The sequence below is a fragment of the Lineus longissimus genome, chromosome 2 (assembly GCF_910592395.1).
Source record: "Lineus longissimus chromosome 2, tnLinLong1.2, whole genome shotgun sequence".
NCBI classification, from domain to species: domain Eukaryota; kingdom Metazoa; phylum Nemertea; class Pilidiophora; order Heteronemertea; family Lineidae; genus Lineus; species Lineus longissimus.
In genome coordinates this window covers 3,237,752-3,257,591 of record NC_088309.1, presented here as the reverse complement: position 1 = coordinate 3,257,591, position 19,840 = coordinate 3,237,752, and the positions used below count along the sequence as shown (strand labels likewise).

General features: G+C 41.3%; 2 protein-coding genes across 4 annotated transcripts; one reads left to right on the top strand and one right to left on the bottom strand.

Annotated features, from left to right (window-relative positions):
* The first annotated feature begins 1,712 nt into the window (after positions 1–1,712).
* On the top strand, positions 1,713–7,545 carry LOC135501852 (flavin-containing monooxygenase 5-like). Its single transcript, XM_064794234.1, has 6 exons — positions 1,713–2,289; positions 4,418–4,473; positions 4,758–4,945; positions 5,559–5,911; positions 6,232–6,335; positions 7,057–7,545. The coding sequence occupies exons 1-6, from the start codon at positions 1,713–1,715 to the stop codon at positions 7,384–7,386; spliced, it is 1,608 nt and encodes a 535-aa protein (XP_064650304.1). The 3' UTR covers positions 7,387–7,545.
* On the bottom strand, positions 7,545–19,369 carry LOC135501835 (Na(+)/citrate cotransporter-like). 3 transcript variants are annotated; one of them, XM_064794205.1, is made up of 18 exons: positions 19,214–19,369; positions 18,479–18,580; positions 18,159–18,345; positions 17,679–17,828; positions 17,064–17,179; positions 16,722–16,870; positions 16,341–16,388; positions 15,870–15,956; positions 14,873–14,963; positions 13,196–13,366; positions 12,607–12,729; positions 11,761–11,850; positions 11,382–11,486; positions 10,967–11,043; positions 10,529–10,650; positions 9,953–10,114; positions 9,560–9,697; positions 7,545–9,392 (listed from the first exon to the last, which is right to left on the bottom strand). In XM_064794205.1, exons 2-18 carry the CDS (start codon positions 18,529–18,531, stop codon positions 9,228–9,230), a joined length of 2,034 nt encoding a protein of 677 aa, XP_064650275.1. In that variant the 5' UTR covers positions 18,532–18,580; positions 19,214–19,369; the 3' UTR covers positions 7,545–9,227. The 3 variants fall into 3 exon arrangements, with proteins under 3 accessions (XP_064650275.1, XP_064650284.1, XP_064650292.1); XM_064794214.1 differs by having other exon boundaries at positions 15,885–15,956; XM_064794222.1 differs by lacking the exon at positions 15,870–15,956.
* Positions 19,370–19,840: the final 471 nt, after the last annotated feature.

Below are 19,840 nucleotides of genomic sequence, written 5' to 3'. Positions count from 1 at the left end.
GTTGGCCTCAAGCGGTTCCCCTTTGGGATGTACTTACTTACTAACTTTAAATGGCCCGTCGCCATTGACCAGCTACCACTAGGTTGCTGCCTCGTACATATTCCAATACATGTAGTTCTGGTTCTCGTTCTGTAACTCTGTATAGCGACGGAATGGGTTGGCCCATAACCGCCCGCTAGATGAGGAGGGGCTGCCTCCTTGAAGTGCGATTACCAACACTTGGATCCAACTTTGGTCTTGACCCTAGATATTATGTCTGGCATGGTTGGACCTTCCAGGAGCCGGGGCTCCCGCCAGCGTATCCCCTAGGGTCACAGGGACAGAAAAGCATGACCACGGCAAGGTCAGGATCCACGACACCCGTTTCGGATGTCACCCACATCCTTGAGCCTAAGATTTTAGATTCATGATATCACCCAATCAGGCACTGCATCGTACCATTAGCCCTAGTCACTCAATTCCATTTTGCCATCCTTTTAGTTTTAGTGCAAAATGGCATCTTTACAAAAGTGAGCTGTGTGTCCTCCTTTACCCCCAAGAATAGTTAAAAGGGACATATATTTCGAAATCTCAAACGTCCATCGCTGATCAACGGCGCTAAATCAATCTAATAAAGACTATGTCACAAGAAAATAGGTTAGACATTGTCACGAGGCTTCAAACATCGACAGGAAACGATATTGACATCACGACATCTTTGTCATTAAGATGAACTTTTCAAAGAATTTACAATCAGCCCTCGAAATCGTTCATTCCATAGACACGTACCCCGGACCCTTGATAACTCTTGGCTGAACTCAACGAAACAATCTGCCATTTATATGATTTCGTCCTAAACTAGGCCTATCGAGACCTTGGCCATCCACCACTATGAACAATCGAAGACTGATACACCCCCAGCATGGATAGATAAGTTCCACCATGGAAGGGATCTCAATGAGCAAAAAGAAAAAGCATCTTGTGGTACGATGGGGGGGGGGGGGATTGCAATTATCGAGGGCGATGTATCACCTACATCCAACTTCTTCAAAATAAGACCTATTTAGAAAAGCGCAGCGACTACTGTTGTGATGGAAACACATAACACATCATCCTTCTAAAGACTGTTTTAGAGTAAAATATCCATTCATCCGTTATTGGTCTTCTTAGGACTAAGTCACAACCAGAATGGTGGAATTATATCACTTTGATGAGAGTCCTTTTCATATCTGAAGCAACAAATATCACTGTCGAACCCTCTTTGTCTCATATCATTACGGAAGTAATCATTCTGTGCATAGCCTAAATATCTGAACTTACAACTAGAATAATTTGATGATAGTATTATTCAAGAATGTGATGGACATTGTTGGCATGCGGGGGTTTGGCCAGCCAGCTGATTGGTTGGTTCTCAAAGCGGACAGCCGATCAAGGCACGAGTTGCCCATGCAACCGACGCAAGGCAGAAAAGACCACAACCTTGAGTTGGTCATTGAAAGAGAGACACGAGGAACGCTAGAATAGATCCAATACACGAGAGATCCATCATTTGCATAAATGGGCAGCCATTGTAAAATCACTGGTCCCCTTCATAGATCGACAGTGTCTAATTTAAGCTTGACAACGAAGGTGCTCTGGGACTTTCCGAAAATACCCCAACTGTCATCCGATGAAACATCAGCTGATATTGAGACGACGATCAGGAAAGCAACAGGAAAGACGGCACAGGAAACATGGTCAAGAAAATAGCAATCATCGGCGCCGGATGCAGCGGGCTGGCTGCCATCAAATGCTGCCTTGATGAGGGGCTACGACCTGTCTGCTTTGAGAGATACGATGACATCGGCGGCTTATGGAAGTATTCGGAGCAGACGACACCAGACAAGGGAAGCATCTACAGAAGCTGCGTCATCAACACAAGCAAAGAAATGATGGCGTTCAGTGACTTTCCCGTGCCGAAGGAATTCCCTCCGTTCATGCCACATCACTTTGTTTTCAAATACTTTAAGCTGTACGCAGAACATTTCGGTTTACTTCCCTACATCCGTTTCCAGACGTCTGTGGAGTCCGTTAAGCCTGCTGCAGACTACCAGGACACTGGACGATGGGAAGTTTACACCAAGGCAACAGGGGACGTGGAGGCTACCTCACAACCACAGATATTTGACGGGGTACTTATTTGTACCGGACACCATTGCCATCCGTACAGACCAAATTTTCCTGGTCTTAATAAATTCCGCGGTACACAGATGCACTCACACGATTACAAGCGCCCAGAAATCTTTGAAGACAAGAAAGTTCTGGTGATTGGTGAGTTAATATTTTTATTCCCTTGGGAAAGAATATCTGAGCATTCATTGGTGAGGTTCACGCGTTGAACAACACTCTTAAAAAAGAACATCTTTTAACCGATGTTGCTTGAAAATAAACATCATTACTACTGTTGGTAAAGGGAGAACTTCATTACTGTTTTTGCGTGAAATGGAACAATATTATAGAAGAAGAACATCGTCTACGGTGCTGCTTGCTTGAAGAAGAACGTCATCTCTGTTGCTGCGCAAAGAAGAACCTACCCCTGTTGCTTCTTATAAAGAATATTTGTTTCTTGGAGATGAATATCATCTCTGTTGTTTCATGATAAAGAACGCTATCTCTCTTCTCGTTGAAAAAGAACACCTTCTCTGTTGTTGCTATGAAGAGAATATCATCTCTGCTTTGCTTGAAGAGGGACAACATATTTGATGATGATTGAAAGAGAAGAACGTCCCTCGTGTAGTTGCTTGTAAAAGAACATAAATTTGTATTGTTGCTTAAGAGAACTTCATCTCTGTCGCTGCTTAAAGAAGAACATCATCATTATCGTTGCATGAAAAAGAAGAAAACACCCTTTTTGTTGTTGCTTGAAGAAGAACATAATCGCGGTTGTGGCTGAAGAATAACCTCATACCTGTTATTGCTTGAATTAAACGTCCCTTTTGTTGCTTGAAAAAGAGCATCATTTCTGTTGTTGCTTTGAAAAGAACATCATCCCTGTTCATTCTTGAAGAACATGTCTCTGATGTAAGTTGAAGAACCTCATCGTTGGGTGATATGAATAAAGACTAGCAAATGCTTTTACTCCGGTTTTGTACAGGAAGGCCTAGTGTAAATGTACATGGAGATTTAGATAAAAGCATTTGCTAGTCTTTATTCATATCACCCAATGTTGTACTTCATTTAGCGTGTTTTTAAGGTGTGAACCTTACCAGTGAATACTGTACTTTAATAGGGATAATTTCCCGAAATAAGGTCCTCCACCTGCCAACTGAGTGCTTATTGTCGTGCAGGCAGTGAAAGGTTTGATGAAACTGTAGTAACCGCGTTCGTACCTCGTGGAACTTGATTGGAGTGGAGAAAAAATAATCTACCCCATAAGATGCCTAAAGTATTTCAATGGTATCAATGTCCTTTAGATATGCTTGACGCATTCGAAATAATAAATTGAATAATCTCAAAAGGTCTGTCTGCGTTTGTAACATTTGACAGTTGTGCTTAGCCATGCATGTTAAACACCATACAGCACATCCAGGACCGTCTGGAGGGTTTATATTTAGACCCTGGCTCCCCCAGGCATATTTGAGGATCGCTCCATATACCCTGAGCAGACGAGGGAACCAGACGCCTTACATAACATTTCGTCTCCACAGCCTAGTTCAAAATGTGGGCCAGTGCGACAAAGGTATTGTTGAGAAATCCTTGACACACATTTTGGCTGAGGGTCGATAGTTCATAATGTTATAAAGATCTATTGTGTACCGTAGACTGATTGTCATCTCGGTTTAAAATATCCACCTGTTCTCGTATTTGAGAAGCGTGTACCATTAATATTTTATTCTGGTTTACACCGTCATTGTGTTGCATTTTGCGACCATGATATTTTCCAAAAAAGAAAGATATTTGCCAAAAATAAATTCATTTGAGGTTAAGGAATCTCGTGGGGTTTTTCAATAACGGCAGGCAGTAACAACTGAGTACGGGGCAATGTAAACGTGATGTGAATGCCATCTCGACAATCCACCTCTCAACGAAAGCTTTAGCCGGGCTCATTGCTGATCTAGTTGATGTTGGGGACGTAGATGGAACATCATTGAGCACAGAATCATAGATATCTTACCTCGTCTTAGATTACTTGTTATGTTATATATGGTCTTACCAGCAGCCGCTTCAACATTCTCCAAACAAATAATTCATATAGATGTTTATTTTAGGATAGGTCTGTTTCTTTCCAGAGTCATATCGGCGATCAGTCTTTCGAAAGGACTACTTTTCAGGCGATGGACGAAAGCAACGTGTTTTGGTTACCAATAGAACTTAAGGAGACAACTATCAATGAGTGAATATATTTCATATTAAGCAAGAGAGCACATTGTGATACCTTTACATAATTCTTTCGTTTCAGGTATCGGTAACTCAGCAGTTGACATTGCAGTAGATACCAGCAGGCTCTCATCACAGGTAATGTACTTTCCAATTCTTCAAACGGATCAACAACATTTTGCCTGTACTTGATACCTCCTCACATTCTTCAGCATGGCTTTTTGTCAACACAGAATAACTTGATGACGTCCAGTGTATGAAATCTCTCCATACTGGTACAGGACATGGGGATCTTAATTGCTTTTTAACGGCATTTATTCTGTAGTGACTTCTTCTTTTACAAAAAATGTATTTCTTCTTCATACCTGTTGGTGAGCCTGCAAAAAAGCATTTATTGATATCTAACCGTCCTATAATTATAGACGTTCGTGAGTACCAGACGTGGAGCATGGATTGTCAACCGCATGGGACCTTGGGGCATACCCGCCGACGCCCTGGCAAACAGTCGGTTTATGTTCAGCCTTCCTCAACAATGGCTTCAGTGGACTGTTGAGAAACTTTCGAATTATCGTTTCGATCATGACACGTACGGTGTTCAACCGCTTCACAGGTAAGCATGATAAAGAGTATTTTACCAAGAAAAAAGAGGTAGCAAGTTTTGTATTACGATCGTCAAAATATATGGTTATATATTTTGGGTGGGTAATAAAAAAAGAACTTATATATATAATATAATAGGGGCCTATATATAAGCTGGAAGTCATGCATCACTGGTGCACCCATGATTATTATTATTCTTTTGATATAGCTGACTAATAATTATTGATATGAAGGATGGCCACCCATTTAAGTAGATCATCGGCAGAAAGCCCAGGCCAGGAGGTAAAAAGTTCACCAATGCCTCATTGACTTGCCAAGCAGTGAGCTCACTGACCGTTACGAAATTGGTCAGGATGTGACGATCTGTTAATTTAGACCCCCAGATCCGGCGGGTTTAGGTTCGTGTCTCAACCAACCAGCTGCAACACCATCTTCCTGTCCCTTACATCTTTGAGTTCTACTTTGGCAAGGTGCTGACTAATTTAGGCGTCGTATCTGTCTGCCTATTTAACCAAAGCAGTAAATAAGAAGAAGCGTCGAAAGAAAGCAGTCCATCCATGAAACGCGACGAATAAAATGACCATCAGTTCAAAAAACAGAAAATCTGCCTCCTCTCCTTTTAGGGCTCTTGAAGCTCATCCAACAATCAACGACGAACTTCCTCAGCGAATCATGACAGGTTCGGTGAAGGTCAAACCAAATGTTAAGACATTCACAGAGGATGGCGTCATCTTCGAAGATGGAACATTCGAACAACTGGATGCCATCATCCTAGCCACCGGGTACAACTACCAGTTCAAGTTCGTGGAAGAGTCGGTGTTGAAAGTGGACAATAATGATGCTTCCTTGTACAAATACACATTCCCACCAAACCTGAAGCATCCGACATTAGGAGTCGTGGGGTTGGTGCAAGCTATTGGTGCTGTGATGCCCATCTCAGAGATGCAATGCAGATGGTTTATGAAGGTTGTCAAAGGTTCGTACACATCCTTTTTGTCAAATTCAATGAAATGTGCCAGTCGCATTATAGGTGTCAAGTTTTATAATTAACCTCTCCTCAGTTATACATCTATTTATGGTTGTCTATCACGGACAACGCATCGGGTACCGTCGGTTGGTTGTTCTTTCCTTCCAATCAGTTCAGGGACGAGCTGATGAATTCCACCAAGTACTTACCGAAACAAGGCCAGTGACATGAGATAGCAAAGAAGATCCCAAGATCCTTAATAACACACCGGAGTCAACAACTTGGAACTGATGAAAACAATACTATTTCTACTTCCGATATTTTTCTAGGGGAGAGGCGGCTTCCATCACTGGAGGATATGACATTGGACATTACCGCCAAGAAAGCAGACATGGCTAATCAGTACGTCAAGTCACAGAGGCATACACTGCAGGTATAGGAGGAAGTTGGATTATTGTCGCAGGGACCTCCGCAAACGAGCAATTTTTGTCTCGAATGCGATCGATCGCAGTCGCAGCGATTTAAATCGTTCGTTTGCGGGACATTTTTAACAAAATATACTCAACGATGCCAGAGAGTATGGCACCACCAGGACTTTTATAGTGACGGCAGTTGGTCTATTCAGTATTGGTCAAGTGTTCAAGTCTTCGGCCAATTTTTTTTTTAACTTTGAAATTCTACTGACCTGCTGATGACACGATCGAGAGCAATTATCGGTTGATGACTGAACAGTGACTGGGTCAAACCTCTTGCAGGACCTTTAACAACATTACCGTTGTAGTTGAAGAAGTGCCTTCAGCGAAACCTTAAGACGGAACGCATCAAATTACTTAACGATGTATCACTGCCCATTTTACTAGGTAAAATGGCACGCACGTGTGTCGCTATATCGTATCGCTATATATTAATTGAATAATTCAGTGATCAGTGCATACAAACTTGCGCAATAAAAATGAAAACCTCATTGGCCTCACTGTGCCAGTTTTTTAGATTGACAGAACTGTTACATAGGCCCACCATTGGCATAACTGTATAATGTTTGCTAGCCGAATACTGAGGTGCCGAATACCGAATACACGTTTGGCCAAATTCATGATCATATCACCGTTGAAACCTGATATCTTCAGAAGACATTATATTCTTTGTCATTGCAGACATTTTGGATCGACTTCATGGATCAACTAGCAGACGAGATCGGAGTGAAACCCGACCTCAGGAAATTATTCTGGGAAGATCCCCTCTTCGCGATGAGATGTTTCTTCGGGCCATGCATCCCCGCCCAGTACAGGCTCCACGGACCGGGAAACTGGCAAGGAGCTCGCAGCGCCATCTGCTCAGCCTTTTCCAATTTTGCATACGCGACGAAGACGCGGAAAGTTGAGACGCACGACACCACGTGGGAAATGGTGTCCCGATATTTAGTCAGGTTGATTTTTGTTGTTATCGGTATTGTGATATTTGCCAGTATCGTCGGTTTAGTCTGACGATGTCATACGCCCGCTTCACGATCCCTTCCCGCCATGGCCGATCGCGGTCGGGAACTAATCGGGAACTTCAATGCGGATGGATCTTTCGCCTTCTTGTCCGAACTTGTTTTGTGGCCAAAAATGCTTTGGCCCCATCCCATCTCGTCTCGCACTCGCCTGACGAAGTGGTATTGGTTTTTAGCCTGAACAGTTTATTCTTCTTTACCTGTAGGCCTAAACGATTCTGTCGCGTCGGTAACGAAATTTTGACTTCAAAAGTGTTGATGAACATTTCATTCTCTATTCTCAAAATAGTACATTGTTAATTCAAGAAAATCCAACTCGGAAAGAAAAACGATATTCCATGGAGATACACTCCGTAATGTTGCGGCGAGATCGTTTAAATTTCAAGGGAGTGCATAATTCATCAAGTCCATTTTGTACTCTATATCGTCTCAAGTATGGTCGAAATAACCCTTGAAAATAATGCACATTCTGTTTCATAATTTCGTGGGTTTTTTAAAGCTGCACTTTTCTTTCAAACATGTGCAGGACATTGTCTACTAAGATGTATATTATTTGTTGAAGACGCACATGCCTGTAAATGCACTCCAACAACTGGTCTTTTCTCTCTTGTAAGAAGTTCTTAACAGAAATTAGGAGAAGGTCAATGCAACACGGAGTGTTCTTGTAAGATAGAGTGATGAGTTGGCCAAGCATCATAGGATATTATAATGTGTTTCATGGTATTTTGTAGTATGTTCATGTAAACTATCGTTCTACTGCATAAAATGTATCTTCTCTTGTGCCAAATCAGATGTGAATATTATAACTAGTATATATACGTGATTCTTTAAAAGAAACTCTTGAGATATACAGATGAAATCTGTAAATTTTTCGAAAATCGGACATTTCGCTATTTACTATAGGCGTATAGAGCTTATGAATATATATAATACTGTTAAATGCAAAATCACCAATGTTGGGCTCAGCCGCCCCTTTGTTCAATAGTTCTTCTTACAGTTCTGTTATATGGACGTACGCTACATGTAAGTGGGAATGGGTCATTATTTTGTACCTCTATATAATTTGAAGCAATTTATTTCTCGGCATTGAATAAAATTTGTATTACCATGTAGGAAATATCACGTATTGTCGGTAGTTCCACCATTTGAATAATCTCGTGATTGAAACAGCGGCTGGCATCGGGAGAAAAACCATAGCAGAGTCAAAATACATCAATCGCATTATAATGACGAAGGAGTGAGAAAAAAACCTGAATCTCAGGATGACAGTAACGAGGATCTGATTACCAATAGTAATAATTGTCATTTATACATGTGTGGTGCCTTTCCGCGGTAAATACCATACTCATCACTTTCTTTCCGATAAATGCGTCATTTTTCTGAAACCTATCCATTAATCATTGATCACCGAATTAAAAATAATAGCATTCCCAAATTAAACGACAAGCCTTGTCAACTGGGTGTTTCCACGGGAGAGGTCGATAGATTGAATTGTCGGATTTCGGCTTCGTCGCTTAAAATCTTCAAATCTCATGTTGGGAGCACAAACCCACCTATGGAGACCGTCCAATCGCGCGATCGTCTTGACTGTTGCTAGTTTTAGAACAGTCAGTAAAGACAGATGGTGCCCATGAATACGTGCCATTATCGTAGAATTTTTCAGCGAACGCAGCGTCGTCCTTGAGGAGGCAGCCTTCAATGCGTATAACCTGTCTCGTGAATCAACATACTGGTACGCCAAACGACAAGGGACTCATCGCAATCCCCCAATCGTCAAAACAAGTCAGTCGTAGCGATGGACACGCACAGATTTGAATGTAAATTGAGGAGACCTCAGTAGAAAGTACAGTTCGGTAACACAGTTGTAGCTATTTCAGTTTCATTATGCCAAGCCCAGTCGGGGAATGTATCCAGACTGAAGAATGCCGTACCCCAAGTGGAGACGCCTAGTGTCACGATGAGAATGCACATGATATTCATCACGCATCCAGCAAGCACCTGCAAAGCAGAACAACAGAGAATCATTTGAAATATACTTTCTGCCAATCAAAATATGGTTTATTTGACTCTGAAGTATTGTTTCCAATGCACAGTTTCTTTTTGCTGGTGAGTATAATAATCATACTCACAATTTCTTCGGTTGTTATTACTTTAATTTCACTTACCATATCTCTTATCCTGAGATGACCATAGGAGAACACAATAGCATTTGGCGGCGTTGCCACTGGCAACATAAAAGCAAATGATGCAGAGACCGTTGCTGGCAACATCAGGAAAAGTGGATTTACATTTAAATTTGTTGCCTAGAATAAAAACAAATACCAAGTTACCACCACCATCACTTTTGTAAGTCTGGCATTGTTTAACATGCTAGTGGAGGGAAATCGTTCCCAAACAAGAAAGTAATGTTGCGAAAGTTACAAAATCTTCCCACACATTTGATATTTACTGCTATAAGTCAGAGGAACTGGCGAATCACGAGGAAAATCTGAGCGACTGATTTTGACTGTGCTGATGACAATGACTTCAAGTTTAGTTCAACATACTGAATTTCTTACCAGATCTGCTATGATGGGCAGCATGAGTGTAGCAGTTGCGGTATTACTGGTAACCTCCGTCAGGCCAGCTATGATTGTACTAATAAGAAGGACGATTACTACAGATGGAAACACCTTCAGGACGACGAGTTGTTCACCAACCCATTCAGAGAGACCGGAAACCTTAAAGAAATGCAAAACACATTGATAGTCTCCGCGTTTCTATGGACAACACGGAAGGTGACTAGCATTTCCAGGGACAACATGAAAATGTCATCCAATAGGATTAACAACTACAAAAGCAACACCCACACCAAGTGACATAGCGTTTTTTGTTCGTACAAAATTCATCTCGTCGGATGCATTTTGTCTTTCATCAAAGTATATTTCATTTACTCAACGTGTCATGTACATGTATTCGGTGGTTAAGACATCAGATGGAAAAATGGCAAAGAACCTGCACCAACCCATAGATGATTTGGTGGAATTCAGTTAAGGCAAATGGAATAATTTATTGAATTCGATTGAACATCGTACCAGTCATGTGGAAATGTCTGTATGCATGCAACATGACTATGGCTGATATATAAAACTAACCTGTGATGCATCGGCGAGGGCAAAGCCACCACCAAGAAGAAGGACGATGTTCCATGGAAGTTTATGTGTGATCGTCTCCCAGGACAGCAGTGCTGGGACGGGTGCACGGGGTCCTCCACCCCCTGAAATACAGGATGACCAGGCCATTTTCCACTGAAGCAGATCGAAATGATTCTCTCTGCCAACATAGATGGCAAATACACCACGAGGTCTCGGTTGTAGCACATGTATGTATGATCATGAGATCGAAAGCATCGAAACATCATCGGTCATGCTTTGTTTGGTTTTGGATTATTTTAGTGTAAAAAGTACGCAGTTGCATTTTCTCTCTTTATGCGCTGGGCAAATGCCCATGGATTCGTCAATAAGGTGATTTGATTTGATGTGTTTTTTAAAAGATTTGATGTTATGACTATAAGCTATATATTTGGAACTTACAACATCTTGGCAGTTGCGATGGGAATATGAATAATAGGATAGCAATGGCCATGGCTGCCGTCGCATCCGTTGCATATCTGGAAGGTGACATATAAAGAAATAGAGAGGGACAACCAACGACTAAAATGCCAATGTGGTCCCTGCCTGGACGGAGCCCCTCGGCTGGCTTCAGCATCAGCGTTTCACGACGGGTATACAAGACAAGGCCTTTGCTATTTTACGTCACTGTGCCCACAAACAAGGACCTTTTGAGTGGTAAGCTTATGTAGAAGCTGGCCTCAGAGGACACTTAGGGGCACGTACATTATCTTTAGCTTGTTCTTGCCTTGGAAACAGGTTATTATCGCATCAAAAGGGTATTTTGTGGTAAACATCAATACAAAGGCTTGGATGAGATACCTATACAATGACCTACCCTGTTGGGAATAAATCTCCCCAACCAGGCATGAAACCTGGGGATCTAGTGAACCAAAGAATTGCCAGTGTACTAAAAATACACAAGATGGATATCTCAGCAAATCTGAAGAAGAAAATGTTTCATATATAGTGTTCATTGTATGTCTCGTGGCTCAGGTAAATAGAAATAAACTTAGCCACTTAGCCGTAGTGCAGTTATTATGCATATTCGCTGAATCATGGCATTTACAATATTGCACACGATGGCATTGTTGAAATTTAAGTATACCGTATCCATACGTATATACACAAATAGAAGTTTTCAAATTTAACTTCAATATTTAAATTTTTGGAAAAATGGCGTATATATTTGAGGGAGTTGTTTCATTGGTACTTACGACCATGGTCCAAGAGCTTCATACTCTTCTCTAATTATCTTTTTTATGGCCGCATCAGTCTTCTGTTTTTTGCAACAGTCTCGAAAAGTACTTCATGAAAGGAAACAAAATTAATGGTTATCCATGAATTTTTATGATATGATATATGTACTTAATAAATACAGAGCTATAGCTATACCTCAGATCGATGGGTGACGTTCGTCATGGTAATCGAGTAAAATGATACAAGAACAGTCACCATCTGAGATGTTTTTCATCACATGACAGGAACAGAATAAAATCCCATGTACATCTGTAAGGTCTTCAATGTGATGGTTAATGTTCATGTCTTTTCGATCACGAGTATTCAACAAGTCACAACAAAACAGTGATTGACTTCATGTATAAAAACAACAAAAGAGATAAATGGCATGCAAAAGGTGCAACGTGTTTAAAAAAAAGTTATCAATAGAAATTGAAACATAAATAAATAGTCAAATAGACATGATGCATACAGAGTGCTTATCAGTCAAAAGTGACATCACCATCTTCAGGTGAACAGTAGATTTCCTGTAATTTGAGAGTGAAAACAAGTAAAAGCAACTTTTCAGACATTATATACACCGCAGGCTGATAAGACCTTAAGTGTTTCCACTCATTGTTTGGGAATTATGAAGGACACATTGACATATTGTTCTTTGTTTTAACCCCTATTGAAAAATTATGGCTTCTCATGGCTATCATTGGAAACACTGACATGGTGAACTACCACTAATGTTACACCGGTAATGTCTTTCTTCTTTAATTTTATCCATGTACAAGTAAGGAATGACTCGTTGATTTGAACATGTGCAGCGAGTCACTTACCTTAAACAACCCAAATAGAGCATCTGTAACCAGACCCAGGAAACGAACAAGGAAATCAGGGAGATAGGAAAGGCGAACACCATCCACGAGCTAAAACTGACGCCCACTTCTTCACCAAATAATCTGAAAGAAAATTACAAATTAGTCAGCTACTACAGTTTATCAAGAACGAATGTTGGAGACAAGTCCAAACCAATGATATTCCAATAACATTCTGTAGTGCATGGAATAATATTGACTAAACTAACTCGCAAGGGTTTTCGCTCTGGATTAGACTGGAGGAAGACCGAATGGTGACACCAAGGTCATTCTCCTCACTGCCGTAGGCATCCTCGTGCTACTTAAAAAAGCCATCGTGGGTAATTTTTCAAAACATACATACGTCACATTCCATAATGGCTAACCTGAATAACCTGAATAATAACATGCATTTACCGTATTATTAAAATGACGAAGATGGTGGTTACACTTTCCATGTTGCGTGCACAAATAATTTGCTTTTTTCTCATTGAATGGTCAAAAAACAGGTTTCAGTTGATTTGATTTGATCGTTATCGATGAGATTATTTGTTTGGGTGGTTTTTCTTACATGTCCAGTTGTCCCTTCAAGACAAGGTTGGGTCCAGTTCCCGTGAGGGTGGCAATACCTCCAGAGTTTGCAGCATATGCCACGCTCAGACTCATCGCCTTGCACAGATTTTGGTATGCCTTGTCTTCTGCCGAGACGTCTTGTCCAGTGCTGCTGTTCGTTTTGAAGGAGCTGAAACGATAAAGGTCTCAGGCGAAATTGGCAGTCAAAATTTGTTTTATTTGAAATAAATTCCAGTCGAGCGTTAAGCTTCGCTCATATGCAACAACTCTGCTATTGGACAATTACCAAGGCAGAAAACTGATCTATAGTGCAAACAGCTTTCGTTTATGATATATTTACGAAATCCCTTCGCAGTCGGTGTCCCTTCCTTACATTGCCGTACGCATTCACAAACATTGCAACGGAGGATTAGGATGCTATATTATTCAAACCTGCAATCATTGCTCTATTAAGACGCACAGTAATATTTTGAACGATAGCGCTAGAGCAATAAGAACGCGTTCTGGCTGAAAACGAAGGAAACCTCGTGACCAGAAAGGCAAGGGATATTGGTAGCGCTAACTATAGGTGTGAATCGGAAGACCACCCCACAAAAAACAATAAGACGGGAGAAAAAACTATGCAAGACACAAAAAGCGACTTTTGGTTAGACTATACACTTACATGTAAGAATAATTACACATAAGCATCGTTAGTAAGCTTACTAAGCTAAGGGGAATAATCAACAAACAGTTTCCGAGATTGTTTGTTACTTTTTTACGGGAAATTGTGTATGCGACTGAAGCAATCTTTGAATAGAAAAATCATACTTGCACTTATTGACGAACACAGATTCTCAGAAACTGTTTGCAAAAGCTTAACATGCTGCGCTAAAACGGGTTACCTTGTCGAAATCATATTTTCAGTGCTACTTGCACTGTTTTTGTTCACCCCAATTACGTATGGACCAAGTTTTTGACTGCATGGGGAGAAAGACAAGGTCAGGGTTACACAGTTGACAACCTGCACTGATGAGTATTTAATGAGCTTGGGCAGTTTGTTTGAAAGCGACTGGGACGCCAGAGGCACGAAGTTTGATAGTTTCTGAATACATGTGTATATTGAAACCGAATACATGCACTTGCGATTCGGTCAGGTACAACGTTTGTTCCGAACACTGACCTATATATACCATTGCTCCAGCCACGAAAACATGCAAATTTATTGCAAATGATGTATTACACAAGCTGCCACCTGTATACCTGCTCCGTGCACTTTCCCTTCTTATTACTCAGGCTATTACCGCAGGAGCAGCAGCCCACTTACGCGCTAAGCGCGCATGGCCGTATATTTTCCCCCTTCTCCATACACGTTCTCTTCTTTTTACTCAATAAGACCTTAGGTGTAACCCCCCAACTCCGACGAAGCAGACGCCCCGCGGAGGAAACTGCTTGTAGTTGAGGTAAAGGTGGATCTGCCAGTGTATTTATAAAGGTCAAAACACTTTATCTGTGCAACCTGCCATTTGTTACTCTCCACCCCGGCCTCTGCACGCGAGCACTCACGGTACATTTGTAAGTATCCATATTAGATATCTTCTGGTGGTTAAAACAACTACAATCATTTTCAGATCTCCTGCAATTTTTGTTTGTAATGCATTACTATGACCAATACAAATGCAAAAGTACAACTCACTTTTTCTCAGAGGAACTATACGCCCTGTTCTCCATCACCAATGTCTCCGACTCGTCTATGTTGGTTGTCATCACTTTCACAGCCGTTTTCTCTGAAGAAAACGAGCAGAAATATTTAATCAAAATGTCCCAGTGTAAAATAATTTGATGTGCAGATCGATGTCATGACAATCAAGGGTTATTTACTACAAACTACAAACTCTTGAAATGTGTTGTAAGGTTTTCGTCAAATTCAAGTAAGATAACGGCAGCCCAAAAAAATCAATGAATTTATTTGAAAATTTCGTACAAGCCGCACATATCAAATTTATGTACAATGAATGGTATAACGGTTTCTTCGTCGGAGACGACTAAATTGATACATGTTTGTTTGGATTAGAAAGGTTGTACACGTATACATGTAACTCATTCTGCAGCCTTTTCGGAACGCAGTGGTATAGTTTGTTTGGGGTCCACCTTTTTCCTAAAGTTTTGCGAGGGGGTATCATGATAAATGAGGAATGAAGGCAAAAAGGGATAAAAAAGCCATTTTAACAGAGCGTATACATACATGCTGATCATGTAGCTCAAAATGATGATCGTTTTAAAGCACACACCGGAACTCTTAAGAGTAGACGCAGAACGATTGTTTTTTTACAGCTAGTGACGTGGAGAATTTGACCTCGAAATTTGTTTCTCAATTTACAATATTTAAAGAACAGGTCTAGCAAAAGCTAATATATACAGGTGCTCGATGTATAAACATGTTCGAGACGCATTAAAGACGGGAAGGTATAGTTACATTTAACACTCGCGTTGCCTTCCTCCACGTTAGAGATTCACGCCGCGTATCATATACTAAGGCACTGGTATTCCTCGTTGGCTAATCCCCGCAAAGTAACAAGGCCTTACGATACTCGGCGGCATGAAACGTGAAGATAGGCCGAGCATGTAAGATTGCGAGGTTGGGTATAGTCTTTGCAAGATTCTGGTGGAGGAACGAGAATCTAATACTGTACCAGGTGGATACGGACCGTTAGAGGGAGACACTGAACTAGATCTCGATCGGAGAGATGAACGGCTCATATTAAGACCCGAATGCGAAGCTAGAACAGAACTGGTTTTATGATAATCTCAAATAACTTGTATTTATTGGCCAAGGTCAATTTAATCCATGCATGAAGCTGAGGAAATTACCATAGTTATTAGTACAACAATACTTAAGCCCTGTCCCCGTCCGGATTCACATGATGGACTATGCATCCATTTTTATGTATCTTTATACTTCAAAACAAAGGTTAGGCATACTACATTTACTATAAATTGACAAAAATCTACGTAACGTATCAAATACTGAGTAATCTACGTGGATTTCTAGATAGAAGACAAAGAGGGACCACAGTTTTAACGGTTTTAACTTTTAAAATGCTTCTAACTAAAGGTATATACTACATGAGGTTTAAGAAATAAATAAGATAACGTTACTGTACCATCATCGCCAGGCTGACTGACACTCATGTTGCTAGAATATTGATCACCTGAAAGAAATGGCTATACATTACAAATCGGTGGATAAGCCTTTGTGATTATTGTCATTCGACGCCAGACTTGATGAGCAACATACATCTGCGACCCGTATTTGCGATCTGGCTCAGCAGACAATACTGCATGGCCACGACACCAAAGGACGACGCGTGTCGGGAGATGCCACTGGCAAAAAAGTTGCAGCTATGCCGGGGAAGTCAGTTATAGTCTTCTTGGTGAATCTTTGAAATCTACACGGCTTTATCGACAATGCAAGAGTATCGCGGGAGTCTCCATGACGGAAATTCCAGTTTCATGATTAGTTTATATACCCGACGAAAGCTTACCACTTATAGACATCCGTTCGGCTGCCTTCTGTCCGCCTCTCATTTCTTCTAAGACGGCGGCTACGATGGGAATCATCATTGCCGTGGTAGCGGTGTTACTGATCCACATCGAGAGAAACCACGTGGGCAGCATGAAGCCGAGCATCAGCCTGCAATGGAGATCGTTCTGAAATAAAGCGAAATTCCGCTGCTGGCTGCATTGATTCGCATTTCTTTCCCTCAACCGATTTGTATTCGGATGCATGAACGACTTGTGTCGAGAAGAAAAATGTAGAGATAACGTATAATTCAATTTTTTAAAATCTTGATTTACCAAATTTGTGAAAGATGTTAGTTTCTTACCATCTGGGGGCTGTTCCCACCCATACTAGCACCTTGATGGCGATGCGCTTGTGGAGATTCCAGTGCTCTACGCACACAGCGACCATCAGACCTCCCATAAACAACAAGATCGTATCCTGAAGAGGATTAGTGAAAATGGTGTGATGGCATTTTCAGAGAAGCGACGTGGTACAGACACGGCACCCGAAATTGTCGCATCCGACTGGGCAATTCACTTGACTGCAATTGCCTCGTCATTTGATTGTCAATAACAGGTTTAGCGGGGACTGCGTATATAGTGCCTAAATGGGAGGGCAAGCGGTAGTTCCTATCCAAGAGACGAATCATCCTCTCACTGAGGCTGAAGCTGAAGTGTAGACCCCAACCTTACCTCAGTGGTACGAAACAGACTACAAGCAGGTTGATCTAAGGCCAAGCATTAGCCCATTTCTGGGTCAAATATTAAATAGGTATCTTTTTTTCGGTGATATATTCGCAGTTATGCCTCCTGAATGAATCTCCTGTTTGAGGGCCTTATCCGACAAAATACTCCCGGCATGACCAGGATAGCTTGGCTCTTTAGAGAAAGGCAGCAAGCTTTGCATATACATGTACATGTACATGCAAGTTATTTACCTTGGTATAATTCGGACAGAGATCCTTTGATGACATGATGCCCAGGAGAGGCACTAGCACAACGGGTAATAGTGATGTGACGGCGAGTGGAAGAGCTTCCGTCACCCAATAGGCCGCCATGATGATCATGATGTATGCACAATTCATTTTCTGTAAAATAATGATTCGAAATATCAATGTTTGTGACGCTTCATTCAGATGTTCAGCCCAGACTTATAACATCTCGACACACATGGCTCCGAGATCGTCAAGTCCCTTAGTAATGATGGACTGCCTGATTAGACTTATTGGGCCTATAAGGTGGCGTCACTGTTTTGGCCGGACAGCCAGTCGGAGTAGTTAAATATACTACTCTTCCTTGCCAAATTTGACCGAAACAATTCATGTAAGGTTATTGTCATCGTTGATGCATAATCTTACTTCTTTCTATGTTTGGCGGGGCGGGGACCTGACAGCTTTTAAATATAGACTCAGACTTACAAGTGACGGCAAGGCAATAGGCAAAGGCATGAATATCAGCGGTATCAAGATGACAACGTAGGTCCTCCAATATGCGAGAATTCTTTTCGCTATAGGCTGCCGGGAAGTAGCCTCTCTCATCTCCTCTGAAGTTGTTTCAGACATAGTGCCGTATGTTCTTCTGACTAGTATTGGTTTTGATTCTTGTCTGAAAGGGAGAGTGTGTCGAATGAACGGCCATGCAGTACAAGTACTTTATTTTCATTTCCGAAAATAACACCGAGAACCATGCGACGCTGAAAAGGGGCAACATCCCTGTTATATTGAAATAATGACCTTACCTCCCTGAAGTCCTCTTCAAAGGAATCTGAGCCGCTTGTTGTGGGTGTCTCATAGACTTCTCACGAAATCTCTTGGGTTATTCTAACGAAGTCTTTGTATGGCTAAGAAAGTGATAAGCAGTACATAATGAATGCGTATTTGTTTATTACTGATATCAAGGACAGTGAGATTGGGACTGATCTGATAGTAAGTAGTAGATAATTATAATCAATGCCAAAATGATAGCTCTCTTGATTTTGTCGATTTTGTGGTAAAGTACATAATTGGCGATGTCAAGCCAGAAAAAGATGATAAAGACGACTGGGTTGCTAACTAATATCGTTTTTGTCTTTATCTAGATCATCACAATGAAGAGCTACTCACGTACTCCCTAGTGGCATCCAACAATCAGCGAGGTACTGTGTCATCATTGAGGACGAAAGCCTTTTATAATGCGACATCCAACAATCAGCGAGGACGAAATCCTTGTCACTGATTCATCCAACAACCAGTGAGGACGAAAACCATTCACAATGCGATTGAGGACGACATTTCCCGGGGATACTGAATGTTGTTACTCAGACATTTGTTTCAAGATTCTCACACCAAGTTACGCTTTCGAACCAGAACATCCGACCCAAAGCCATCGGCAAAACAACACGTTTGGTTTTCAATTAGTGAATATAATCTCGCAGATATTTTATCTCTGCGTGCCCCGAGACCGGGTTCCCCCTAGCTTCAGGAAAATACCTTACCTTAGAAACCAGGTAACGAACCCAGTAGGAAAAGTCCAGCGCCGCTCAGTTTTTGGAAGCCTGTGTCGGGTTAACTTAGGTTACAGAGATAAAAGAATCACGAAAGACATAAGTATATTAGACTCGCAGTGTCACTATATGTCATGCAATGGCAGGTCTATACCAGGGGCTTATATATAAGTCAATGTCCCATACTAAAAAACAATCCTTGATAAAATAACTGAGAGGGAAGTGGGTCACCAAAAAGAGGTTTTGACCAATAAGAACAATAGGCCCAATTCGCTAAGCGATATCAAGCATAAACTAGTGCTTGGTGATATCGATACAAGTACTATTGGCATATTTTATTCGCGTATTATATCGTTGGCATTGGCGGGCCTATAGGCAATGGTGATACCAGTATATACATTTGGATAACTACATATGTCCCAAATGCGACTTTGGTGGTGATGCATCTTAAGGAAATCAGGGGTTAAAGTTCGCTCCGGCCCTAAGCGAATTTTAACCCCTGATTTCCTCAGGATAGTGGTAATGGGGCACATCTATATACAGCTGAGGTGATTAGCTATTATACTTTGATACCATGCACCCCCATCTTTGTATCCTTTGAGGTGTCTAAGGTGCATA

Excerpts from the sequence above, each read along its gene's own strand:
- LOC135501852 (XM_064794234.1), top strand. The coding sequence starts at position 1,713 with ATGGTCAAGAAAATAGCAATCATCGGCGCCGGATGCAGCGGGCTGGCT. Across the intron at positions 4,474-4,757 it reads CCAGCAGGCTCTCATCACAG|ACGTTCGTGAGTACCAGACG; the intron begins GTAATGTACTTT and ends CTATAATTATAG. Across the intron at positions 4,946-5,558 it reads GGTGTTCAACCGCTTCACAG|GGCTCTTGAAGCTCATCCAA; the intron begins GTAAGCATGATA and ends CTCTCCTTTTAG.
- LOC135501835 (XM_064794205.1), bottom strand. The coding sequence starts at position 18,531 with ATGAGACACCCACAACAAGCGGCTCAGATTCCTTTGAAGAGGACTTCA. Across the intron at positions 17,180-17,678 it reads TCTGTCCGAATTATACCAAG|GATACGATCTTGTTGTTTAT; the intron begins GTAAATAACTTG and ends AATCCTCTTCAG. Across the intron at positions 12,730-13,195 it reads TTGAAGGGACAACTGGACAT|ATTATTTGGTGAAGAAGTGG; the intron begins GTAAGAAAAACC and ends ATTTTCTTTCAG.